At 41.7% G+C, this 13,494-nt stretch overlaps 1 protein-coding gene across 1 annotated transcript in view; it reads right to left on the minus strand.

Annotated features, from left to right (window-relative positions):
* Window positions 1-12,958, minus strand: part of HERC2 (HECT and RLD domain containing E3 ubiquitin protein ligase 2) — a 222,286-nt gene extending 209,328 nt beyond the window's left edge. Inside the window, exons 1-2 of the mRNA XM_079710369.1 lie at window positions 12,871-12,958; window positions 1,412-1,526 (exon numbers count right to left, since the gene is read on the minus strand). Of these exons, the coding sequence (XP_079566495.1) occupies window positions 1,412-1,526; window positions 12,871-12,942 (187 nt within the window). The 5' untranslated portion in view covers window positions 12,943-12,958. The remainder of the gene's footprint in view (window positions 1-1,411; window positions 1,527-12,870) is intronic.
* Between the last annotated feature and the right edge of the window lie 536 nt (window positions 12,959-13,494).

The following is a 13,494-nucleotide window of genomic DNA, read 5'->3' on the forward strand; positions in this document are numbered from 1 at the left end:
TTGGGTCATTTGTAGAGACGTGCATGGATCTAGAAACTGTCATACAGAGTGAAGTAAGTCAGAAAGAGAAAAACAAATATCGTATATTAACGCATATATGTGGAATCTACAAAAATGGTACAGGTGAACCAGTTTGCAGGACAGAAATAGAGACCCAGATGTAGAGAACAAACATATGGACACCAAGGGGGGAAAGTGGCAGGGGCGTGGTGGTGGTGTGATGAATTGGAAGATTGGGATTGACATGTATACACTGATGTATATAAAATAGATAACTAATAAGAACCTGCTGTATAAAAAAATAAATAAAATAAAATTCAAAAATTCAAAAACAAATGTATACAGAATGAACTACTAAAACGTTACGGGGTGAAAGAAGGACAAAACAGCACAGAGCACCACATGGTTCTATGTACATGTAAGTCTAGAAGAGGCAAAGCTAATCCACAGTAGAGAGAGATCAGACCAGTAGTTGCCTCTGAGCAGAGAGGGCAGGGGTGAGCCGGGAAGGGGCACGAGAGAACCTGCGAAGTGAGAGTAACGTTGAGGGGTCTAAGTTACACCAATTACATCTGTCAAAACTTAGGGAATAGTAAACTTAGAACATGTATTTTATTATGCATAAGTTTTACATTAAAGACAAAAAGTTACACTGAACTCGACCCTGTTAGTACTGTGCATGAAGTGCCCAAGGGCACCAGGTAAGGCGCACCAATGGACAGAGGAGGGACTGCTAGGGCCTGGGGGATGGGCGCATGGCTGCTCACTGTGTAGACCTGTAGGCTTTTCAGGTTTGGGGTGGGTCCACGCATTCATTTCTTTTTAAAGCCTAAACAGTGATTCTGATTCACAGGCAGAGTCAAGAACAACTGAGTGACAGAATTTCATTGCGTTTTCATAACTACAGGCCTAACAGGAGTGTTCACTGATACTTCCCTGCATAGACAAGAAGATACAATACAAGGGGAGCCAAGTCCAGGCCACAGGCCAAAGGCTTCCAAAAAGTGTTTTATACACTCCCACTCGAGAGTCGTACAGGAACAATTTCAGGAATACTGATTATTTCCCCTCGACCTTATAATAACCACAATTTATAGTTAGCCAAAGCAATATATATTTCAAAACTTAACAAAGAAACATTAAGCGGAGTTCCTGTAAGCTACAAATGAGACCTCAGAGGAAGGACACCACAGCGAGGTGGTTTTGCCATGAAAAGGCCTTCAATTCGCATAGAACAATGAAATCCAGGAAGCTCCTAATATTAACTATCATTTGGACATCTCCAAAGTGAAAACAAAACTTCAGTTACACTCAAGCACACTTCTGTTCCTATAGCACATTCCAAAATTTCTATAAAATGCAATTTATAAAGGTCTTCACAAAATGAAAAATACTAGTTAAAGGCCCTTACCTTTTCTAGAAGGAAGCTCTCCATTCTGTGTTAACTCTGCCCCAGTATATACAATTTCTCCATCTTTAACCATTTCATTCCACAGACCACAGAGCCCATCTCGTGTGAATGCAAGCTGGCAATGATAAATAAAATAAACTTACAGAGTAATCACACTCACAATGCAATTCTTAAAGAATAATATGAAAAAAACATCTCATTCGTTCAACATTTAATGAAAATTTTCCCAAGAAATACAGTTAAGTGGAAAAGGTACTGTGCATAATAGCTTACATACTATGCTACATTTTGCCTAAGATACAAGAAAAAAGACACATGTGGGCAGGTGCTCTAGAAAGATAAACCAGACACAAATAACATGATCACTTACGGGGAGATGGAAAGGGGAACGTGGGTAAAAAGCAGCAGAGGTGAGTGAAGGCAAGATCTTGAGTATACCTTACATTTACTTCTAAAACATACAAATGATTTTCATTTTCAAAAAGTACAATTAAATCATAAAAAGCAAAGCCTACAACTGGTAACAAGCAAATTAACCTGTTTATCAAAAAGAAAAGTACACTTGACCCTTGAACAACTCAGGGGTTGATCCAAATATAACTTTTATAGTCAGCCCTCCATATCCATGGTTCCTCCACATCCACAGACTCAACCAACCATAGACCGTGTAGTACTTCAGTATTTACTACTGAAAAATATCCAAGTACAAGTGGACCCACGAAGTTCAAACCTGCGTTGTTCAGGGTCAACTGTATTTCAAGACCCTTTTCAACTATACATCTTTAGTTGGATATACTTCAAGGGGAAAAAAAACCTTAAAGTTTACTAATCGGTCTTATTCACAACTATAATATTGACATTAAAATTTTTCAACTATTTCATGTATATATATTGTAGGATGAAGCAATGTTAGTATAATAAAATGTATGTTTATGATAAAGTATGTTAATGTTACTAGAAAGTAAGATTTTAAGTATAAAAGATAAAATCAAGGAAGTTTTTAAGAGCACTTTGAATTGGAAATCTCAGCATGAACTTATATTTGAATATGTCTGCTTGCACTGTCTTTGGAAAAGACCTAAAATCAATGGCACTCTGAGAGCAGTGAGTACACCCAGCACCCAGATACTGGTTTCCAAGTACCACTTCCCACTAAATGAAATCTGGGGTCTAGGAAAAAAAGGCTGAGTCAAGGACCGGGGCGGAAAGGTGAGCCTGGAATATCTTAAGTTTGCACCAAAAAAGCTGCTCAAAACCTGATGAGGACTCCCTCACTGGCCAAAGTTAGAATAATTTTGAACATCAAAATACATTACGACTATATTGGACTGAAAAAGTTTTAAATAAAAACATGAGTCCATAGTGATATTCAAAGACAAAACAAAAACGCTCACAAAAATGCTCTTGGTTGTCAGCATTTGGAAGTCAGAAAAGGTTTCCCAGAGCAAGGAGGCACGGAAGGGCGCGGGCATGGCGAACACCCAAAGAAGGCATCCATTCTGAAAACGGCAGAAACCCTCTTCTCAGACAGACAAGACACTTCACACTGAAACAGACACATCTGTTTGCCCATCTTTTAATGGAAGGTCAGGGCCTTCTCTTTGTTCACAAGCCCACCAGCTTGTCCCTTGTCATCAATCCAACATTCGCCACTCTCATGAAGCATCCGCTATTTCCAGACTCAGTTTCTTTAAAGGGAGCAAGAACTGAAGGGCACTTTGTGAGCAATCTTAGTACACAATTCCTTTAGACGTGCAAGGCTTTTCCCGCAATCCTTTACAGTTCTCTCTTACCTAACCTGTACAAGTAATTTTTTTAGCGTCTCACTTTTATCCAAACAATGTGTAGTAGGCAAATCTAAGATGCCCTCAAGATCCTTGCCCCCCCGGGGCACACACACCCTGTGTAATCCTCTCTCTGAGTGTGGGCAGGACCTGTGAATACAGGATGGGACTTTCCACCTGTGACTAGGTTTTGTTTCCTTCTGTGGCAAAAGTGAAGGAATTTCTCATATATAATTAAGCTCTCACATCGGTTGATTTCTAGTTACCCAAAAGGACGATTATCCCAGGGCCCTGCCAGGTAAAAGCCCTTAAGAGGATGGGGCCATCCAGAAGAGACACTCTCCCAGCCATCGCCATGAGCTGCCAATGGAGGGGGCATCTCCTAGGAGCCCACAGCTCAGCCCCACCCAACACCCAACAAACTGAATTCTGCCGACAAGGACCCCAATGAGACTCCAGATGAGAAAGCAGACTGGTCAGCACCCTGACTGCAGCCTGTGAATCCCGAAGCAGAAGACCCAGCTAAGCCGTGGCCAGACACCTGGCCCACACAGAAAGGGGGAGAGAGTAAACGGAGTTGTTTTAAGCTGCTGAGTTTCTGGTCAGTGACTTGTTACAAAGCAACAGAAAACCAATTTGGCATCTAACTTAGTTTTCACAGAAGCAACAACTTGTTCTCAGCACTCATATTTTATCTGTCCACATCACTAACAAGATAACTGCCATAAACATACTTGAGACCAAAACATGACTGTTGGCAAAAGTACTAACGGGCAGAGGGAAAAGTAAATCCTTTCTAAAAAGTGAGCCACAAACGTTCAGGGCCCCTGAGGTTGTCATGTGGGAATGGCAAGGCCCGGCTCATCTGCTGGTCTGCGTAAGAGGAGGGCAGCTAAGAGCTGCCGCTGGGCTCAGTCCTGGCCCGCAAGGCCACACAGGCAAACAGTGGCCAGAATACATAGCCCCACTCGTGCTGTGCTCCAGCAGTTACACGCCACCTCTAGGGGCCAGGGAATAAATGATCACACGTCCAGCCATAACTCAGGGTCAGGGCAGTGGAGAGGGCAGAGGAAGAGACCAGAAACAGAGGAACTAACTTAGGAGGCCTCTGCTGAAAGCCCCCAAAACAGGACGAGAGCCTAAGCCAAGACGGGGAAGAGAAGAGTATGTGAGACATTTCAGATCAGACAGGACAGAGCAGATGTGAAAAGTGAAACACCAGGTAGGGAACAGACTCAGGATGAGAGGGAATTAGCTCGGTTTTAACCACTGAGATCTGCACCAACTACTGAACATAAACACGGAGATACTCTCCCCATGCACGTGCACACATACACACACAGACACATTACACACGTACTGCAAAGACAAATCCAGATCTTAGCAGAGTGCTCAGGGCTAGAGGTTCAAATCTGGGAGTCAACAGCATGGGCTACAGACCTGCAGAAGACACTAACGCCGAAGGAGGGAGGGTGGACCAGCCCCGAATGCCCACTAGGATGACCCCTGGGTGGCTGCGGACGAAACATTTATTAAAGAATAAGCCAAGGAAGAAGCCCAGTTTACATGGAAACAAGAACTATCACTACCGCCCATCCTTTCATCACTCGGGTCAGGCTGGGAAGGATGAGAGCTGGGCAGCTGTGTGGAAGGTAGACACCGGGTGTCCGGAGGGATACTCGCTGTAGAAGCCTCGTAGGAACCGCGGACGTGAACTCGAGTAACCGCCAAACTACAGTGGTTCGGGCATGTGAAAGGATGCGAGGAAGGAGGAACACTGCTAAGGCAACAGAGCAAGCTTCCACGGAGCAGGGCCTGAAAGAGCTAGACTGCAGAAGGCAGAGCTGAAGCCCCCGGGAGAGCACCCCAAGGCCCTGGGAGGGAAGCACAGGATCCCAAGGAGAAAGAGGCCAGGAAAACTGGGAAAGAATCATGGCACTGGAAGACTAGCCCGCACAAGCAGTACAAGTCACTTCAATTTGTCAGTGTAAGAGTATTTGCACGACAATCTATAAATAGCTTGTCTTTATTAGTAGGTAGTTTACATAAACGTTCCCAATGGGTGACAACATAGATCTTAAATCTTAACTTTTGTCACGTAGAATCCAGATGCCTCTGATTAGCATTATTCAGTCTTAGGACCCTTTTCCAATGTGCTCTTACATTCTTACCTCACACCTCTAAAATGACATAGCAGGTAAAGGCATTTTCATCCTGAAAAGAAGCCAGCAAGGGGGGTAGTAATAGGCCCAGTTTTGAGGGTCAGTAACTAAAACTTAGGAGTTCAATTACCTGACCAAGATCACACAACACCGAGGCTGTCAGAGTTTTCGGGAACAGCCCTAACTCTCAAGCTTGTTCTCTTCTCACCAGCACCACAACATGCACCAACACATGCAGTAAGGAGGCCTGGGGGAGCCATCACAGGCGCTACCAATACTTGAAAACCAAATAGAATTGGGCAAGCGGACCCTTAAGATCACTACTTCAAACTGTATAAGTACACAATATAATCTGAAATAGAATATGCCAAATGAAATAAATGGCATTTTGATTGTAGTTAGAAAATGTTTATTTTTTCTATTTTTAAAATATGCCTGAAATGTGACCTGTTCAAATATTTGCAGATGACTGAAGTAAAGATATCTGGCTTTTTTTCTTAGCCTTGCAGAAAAATACTTTCTAAACACCTACTGATCACAGGACAATATACCAATTCCAAAAATTTTAAGAACAGGTTTCTAGAACAACTGGAAAGGTCAGAAAGAAACATAAAGTACATCTGTTTGAAGACATCCAGGCAGCAAGGAGAGGAGGACAGCCCAGGGAGCCGAAGGCTGCTTCCCTAGAGGCACCTGCCAATTCTGCGAGCAGGGCTGAGACCAAGCACGGCTCAGGCTAGAGCCATGGTCCTCACAGGAGAGAGGCCTGTGAGGAAGAGGGAAACATGCCACGCTTTGAGCAGAACTCCGAAGGGCCACATACACACACACACAGAAGTACGGGTGAGGTGCAAGCAGGCCGAAAGGAGCCCCGTTTTGAACCATCACAGTTCCCTGCTGCTCTGAAGTAACCTGAGGTCACTAGTGCTACTAGTTTGGCAGATCCTCTCCGGAGGAGGAAAGCATTACCCAGTGCCCCCAAGTGATCACAACGATTTTTCATGTACAATACCTAGAACTCAAACAAAAATAAACATGGGTAAGATAAGGCCACATGACTGAAAAATGAAAGAAATGGAAGCGAGCATAAACAAGTCAAGAGTGGATCCAGAAAAGAGACATACAGATACAGGCTTTGCCCTAAAAAGGAAAGCCCGAGTAACGGATTAAAGTGCTGACACTTTCCCTGGCAGGTGCCAGCCCAGGGCAGTGAGGGGAAGGGCAGAGGAGGAGGCAAGACAAGGAAGCATAGGAAGCAAATGAGGCAGCAAGTTACCACAGGGGTCAGCAAACTGGGGCCCAGCCCAGGGGCCAGACGTGGCCCACGACCTGATTTTAGACGGCCCTCAAGCCAAGAGTGGCTTTTACATTTTTCAGTGATCGAAAAATAACCAAGAGAAGGAAAATATTTCATGACACATGAAAATTATGACATTCAAACTTCAGTATCCATGAAGTTTCTGGAGCCTACCAACATGTACTTGTTTTATGTACTGTCCGTAGCTGCTTTCCCGTAACAACAGCAGAGGTAAGCCGCTGTCACAGAGGACACATGGCCCACAGAAATATTTACGATCGGGCCCTTTACAGGAAAAGTTTGCAGACTCCCGTTTTACCGCACCGGTCCCCACTCCATGGTGTGGGGCTCTTCGCCAAGGTCTCCAAGAAGAAACCACAGACCTGTCCAAGGAGGGAAAAAAGGGGGGTGGGGGGTGGGAATTGAAATACCCAGATCCCGTATCTCTCCTTACCAAGCGGTGAATGTTCACCCCCAGACTCGCCCAGATTGTACCACTGGGGGAGTCTGGAAAGTGAGCTCCTGCTCTCCCCACCTTCCAGACGATGTCACCTGCAACTCCATGGTACGCAGCTGGGAAGCCCTAACCTACGCCCTGCTGTGTGACGTTACATCTAAGACAAAGAGTAGAAGGACGGCCCGCAGGCACGCTGGGGTATCAACCCAGAGGGGAAGGGAGATGCAGTCGAGGAATCTAAAGAGGCTGCGCAAGGTTTAATGTGTTCAAGCAATTAAAAGATCACATCACCAATTTCAGCAGAGAACTGGAAACTATAGAAAAGTACCTAATGGGGCAGTTAAGCAAACTGCCAAAACACTTCAAACTAAACATTTAAAATAGATGCATTTTACTAAATACAATTATACCTCAATAAAATGCATTCAAACAAAAATGTGGAAATTCTAAAACCAAAAAAGACACTATCAATAAATGAGATTAAAAGCAGATTGGGAAGGCCTGTGCTTCCACCTGTGAAGAATTAACTCCTTTAGGAATTGCCTGTCTGGTAGAAAACCAGACAGAATATATCAAACAGCTGTTTTCCGACACTGGACAACAGACAGCCCAGAACTGTGATCCCTGATAAGGGCAGCAAACGAAGTAAGGGCTACAACTTCCCAAACTTAATGCCTAGAAGCAGCTTCCAGGCTGCAACACAGGAAAGGGGAACCCAAATAGAGCCCAGAGGTCTTGCTGAATGGAGGAGACAGACCAGCTATAAGTAGGTCAAAATGACAAGAATACAGGAGAGGAAGTTGGCTGCAGAGAAACTGATCTCTGGAGATGGGCAGAGGGGACCCCTTGAGACTCTGGCTGAGAAGTGATCGGGGTATGGGTTGAGAACACTCCCAAGGCTGGGGAAAGAAGCACTAAAAAGGACTAGGCAGAGCCTCCATGATTCACAGTCTGGGAAATCTTGTGTTTCCACCAACCAGAACAGAAAGACCTCCCACCACACCAAGCATTAGAGTCCCGGGAAGGACACTGCCTTAATAAGGCAGATAAATTAGCCCAAGATTAAAGGCTGTGCTAGATCAGCCCAAACAAACCTCAGGATCAATCTTTGAAAGGCCAAACTGATCCCAAGTAACTTACATGTATGCCAGACAAAACTAATGCTCTGTAAAAGAATAAAATCTAACACTGAATAACATAATATTTATTTATAATGTCCAACATTTAATAAAAAATTACCAGGCATGCAAACATGCCCCATAACCAGAGCAATAAATCAACAGAAATGATAGATTCAGTGAATCGAAATAAATGCAGAACTGACAGACGTGATGGAATTAGCAGACAAGAATGTTAAAAGCTCTATTATAGATATGTTCCAGGTATTCACAGAGAGGAAAATATGAACATCATGACAAGTGAAATGGGAGATATAAAAAGGACTGGAATGGAATCTCTAAAGATGAAAAATACAAGACCTAAAGTGAAAACTTCAATGCATAGGATTACTAAATTAGACAATGCAGAACAGTTCTACTATAATCCAACATGTCTAAGCATACAGCTGTTACATGCTACGCTTTCTCCCTTTTAAAATTCACTCTGGGTTCTACCCATAACTACACGTTTAATGCCCACCACCCGTCTTCATGTCCATGTACAGTCATTCAGTCATCTAAAGATCTTTCTCTACTCAATTCCTCAGGAAGGGCTCATGGAAACAATATTTTCTGAGTTCCTGCTCATTGATAAACTTGTGTCCTTTTTACCTGAAAAGTCAGTTCTGCTGGAACATAAAATCCTTGGCTCACATTTTCTTTTCTTGGGTGCCATGAATATGTTACTCAGCTTTCTTCTGCATAAGGCCTTGTTGTCAAGTCTGATGATAAACTCATTTTCTTTCCTTTATAACTATTATTAGTCTTTTCCAAGAACCAAAGCTAAAAGTCAGTTCTTTAAAAAAGACTAACAAAATATATAAACCCCTGACAAGACAGGTCCAAAGTACAGAAAAGACACAAACAACCAAAATCATGAATAAAAAATTGAGCAATACTACCTATTCACAGACACGAAAGTAATCACGAGAAGTCATTATGGAAATCAATTAAGTTACCTGTGTGTACAACATCCTTTTATTTCTATGTATCATCTGTCAACTGGAAAATCTGAGATTTGAATTTACCAAGATGTTCATGTTCACATTTTTTAATCTACTGATATTTCTAAGCGTAAAGTGACAATATATACATTTAATAACTTTAAGTTTAAAAGCTAACTTTCATGCTGAATCATTTTAAACTGATGACTAGAAGAAAAGAAAAATTCAATCTGAGGTGCATTATTGATATACTCAACAACTTTGATGGGCCTCAAAGGCATTATACCAAGTGAACAAAGCCAGTTTCAAAAGGTCACATACCATACGACATTCTCAAAATGACAAAATTATAGAGATGGAGAAAAGATTAGTGATTGCCAGGGGTCAAAGATGGTAGAGGAAGTTGAGTGTGACTATATGTATAGAGGGACAGCAGGAGGGAGATCTCTGTGGTGATGGAACACTTCTGGATCTTAATTGTGGTGGTGGTTACATGAATAAACACATATGATAAAATGGCATGGAACTATGCACACATTGTACCAATGTCAATTTGCTGGTTTTAATATTACACTATAGTTACCTAAGATTGTACCACTGGGGGAGTCTGGGAGAAGAGTATACCGTGACCTCTCTACTTGCTTTGCAACTTCCTGTGGGTCTATTATTATTTCAAAATAAAAAGTTTTAAAAATTGCTTCATACATATCTAATTTCATGTTCCACTTCAAAGAACCCAAAAATAGAAACCCAAAAATAGGAGATTGATCTGAGTACAGCTTATTCGTGGACCCATGCTCAAAGACACACCCTTAACCTTACATCAAGACTAGCAAGGGACTTCCCCGGTGGTCCAGTGGTTAAGACTCTGCGCTTCCACTGCGGGGGGCCACGGGTTCGATCCCTGGTCAGGGAACTAAGATCCCACATGCCATACGGCACAGCCAAAAAGAAAAAGAAAAAAAAAAAAACAAGACTGGGAAATAAATATGCATATATATTTTAAGAATAAAAAGTTTTTAAGGTATTATGTACTATTTTTATAGTTATTTTGATTAATTGACTTTTTGGTTCACCAAAAAAACTACCAATCACATCAGACAAAAGGACTTTTACTGTAAATATCAACAAGGTAATGGTAGTGATTATGTAGCTAACACTTCTTAGCTCTGTGTTTGTTGCCTCCTCAAGAGAGTTGTGAAGGAAGATGGCAACTCAAGGAACTCCACACAAAAACCAGAAAAGAGTACTGAAGAAGTAAAAAGCATTATATACGTAAAAACCGGATATATGCCTGCCATACAATGGGTACTCCATTACAGGCCGCTGGTTACAAAGTCCCAGGCCTGAGGGATCTAAATGTCTCTGATCAAGAAAGTCTAGGATCAGTGTCTATATTCTCTACAATAGACACATATTAAAACTTTTCACAGTCTCCAAAAATTTTTCCTTTCTAAAGTCACTGAAAACTTCACAGGCATATCAAATAAAAACAGCCATAGAAAAATAGATTAGCTAACTCTCACAGCTAAGAAACATGTTTTTACCCCACATATTATGCATTACCCAGGTGTCAATCCTGCTCCCAATACAAAAGCCTACTTAAGGAAGGGGACCCTTCCCACCCCAGGTGGGAGAGACATCCCCAACAAGATAAGTGTGAAACCCGTCAGCATAAGGCTGGCATCCACAATATGTGTTTTCAGGAAAGATCCCAAAGAGTAAACCATGTCTAAGTTATTCCTTGGTGTAAAACAACAACATTCATTCCTCACGTTTAATAAGCAATGCTGGAGAAATTGTATAAAACCAAAGTCACCAATCACTTTTTTCACACTATTTTCATTTATCTCACAGCTTCAATACCCATACGACATTTTTCCTCTATCCAAAACCTAGGTCTCTTCACTTATTCCTAGGACCTAGGTCTCTTCACTTATTCCTAGGAGTTCGGAAGACTTCTGAATAGTACTTAAATGTCTAAGAAGGGCCAAGCACTGTATATTACACTAAATAAACCAAAGGTAAAATGGTCATCACTCTAAGGCATAAGTGGTGTTTCTTTTTATGTGTATCCGCCTGACTCATTGTAGGCACTCAACTCAGCATTAAACCGGTTTTAGATCAAGATGCTAAAACTTATATTTAGCAATTATTCAATTATAATTACTAAGGGAAAAAAACTTCATTAGGTAAAGCTCTTTACTTCAAAAAGTTTTGTAAAATATATAAACACTAATACAAAAACAATTCTTGGGACTTCCCTGGTGGTCCAGTGGGTAAGACTCTGTGCTCCCAATGCAGGGGGCCGGGGTTCAATCCCTGGTCAGGGAACTAGATCCCACATGCATGCCGCAACTAAGAATTCCACATGTCTCAACTAAAGATCCCGAGTGCGGCAACTAAGACCCAGCACAGCCAAAATAAATAAATTTTCTTTTAAGTTTTTTTAAATAAATAAAAAATAAAAACAATTCTTAAAATCAGTTTGCCTGAATCTCAAGATTTTGTAAATAAGAAATTATTCACCTCTCACTTCCCCCCACCTCTGCTTAAAAAAAAAAAAAAAAGTCTAAGGAAAACAGAAAGTAATTGCTAAATAAAAGGTAATGTTTAATTTTTTTAAAAAAGTCACTACTATTCCAATTCTTAACCCAATTCTTCTTGTTTTCCTTAGCTAACATTACACTATCAATAACAATCCCATCACCCACAACACAGTTCTTAACACTTGGCTCTGAAACCAACTGGGACTCCACACTTAAAAAAAAAAAAAAGTAAGAAGGGCAATAATGCTTCACTACAAGTATCTAAGATCAACTGCTTACAGAATACATGACTTGCGTCATGCAGTAGGTAAGACTGTATTTAAACAAGGTTAAGATTACTTGAGAAATACTTAAAATGGCTAACCTCAGGGAAGAGGGAAAAAACACACATACACTACAAAATATTTCAGCCATTTCTTTCTGAGGGCAACAGGGAGTTACAAACACAGTTTTTCCATTTGCAAACAAAACTAACTTGGGATAAAGAAAAGACTACAGAAACATCATCGTTATTTATTTGACAATTTCTGGACAAGCATGCAATTACCTTAAAATAAAATATTAGAGAGTCTAAGGCTAACATTTTGTTTCCACATGTTCTTGACGTGAAAATCCAAGCACTCCTCTTAATAAGACCAATGAGAATACAAAGCAAACAGCTCAACTGAACCCTTGTCTCTCCAGAAACACAAACACAGAATCCCATAAAAATGAGTGAGTTTCTGCAGGACATAATAAATGACTGTATGTCACTTCTCCCCCACGTAATTAACTGAACATCTCAAAAAGTATCACTAAACAGTCACCAAGATATGGCTAAGAATGATACAGACCTCTTAAAAAATAATAACAAAAAATTTTTGCATAACTGTATCTCGCTTCTTGCACTTATAAATAACTGTAATTAAAATGTAGCCACACACACTATAAAAAGAGCAATAAAAAGTGACACAATAAAAGGTACATTTAAAGTTATAGAAAACAAACCTGCTTCTCTAATATGGCAAGATCTGATCTGCATGCCCTTACATATCCTAAAGAAAGGGTTCACCAGAAATTTAACTATGTAGGCAGGAAAACACCAGGAAAAAGGAATGTCAAAACCCCACCTGTATATCTGTTTTCAACCATTTGGAGTCAAGTCGAGCCTGAGCAGCCAAACAGAAAGAATCAGAAGGCATCTTTCCCCCGATTTCCTCCCAGTCGTCAAACCTGCAAGTAAAACAGAAACGCTGAAGACCTAAACCTTTTCAGAATTTTACAAAGACCCTACCGCAAGGTTTAATGCGGCAAAGAGAGAACAGGAAGGAGGGAGAGGAGAAGCTCTGGAGGAGGGGAGTGAGAGGAGGAGAGAGGGAAAGAGAAAGATGGGGCGAGAAAGGAAAAAGCCTACTTCCAGTCCAGGTAAGAGTCACCCACGGGATTCGCCCGGGTCTGTACCACGTCGGCGAGACCTTGAGAATGGCCGGTTACGAGACCAAATCACAATGTCATCCCCTTCCCTTAAATCCAAAAGGTAAACACACAGACTGCAAGAAGCCCACATCTCAACGCAAATGACACCACCACGCATCCTCCTCTTTACCTCGGGCCAGAACTGGTGCGTGAGATAAATTAACCAAAATTCACGTCTGCAGAAAAATCCGAAACAATAATCACTTGGAAATGAAAAGACAGCCCGAGACGCGCGCCGCGGGCGGTCCGTGCAGGCCCCGGTCCGGCGGCTGCGCCAA

The sequence above is a fragment of the Hyperoodon ampullatus genome (genome assembly GCF_949752795.1).
Source record: "Hyperoodon ampullatus genome assembly, chromosome: 8".
Lineage (NCBI taxonomy): Eukaryota > Metazoa > Chordata > Mammalia > Artiodactyla > Ziphiidae > Hyperoodon > Hyperoodon ampullatus.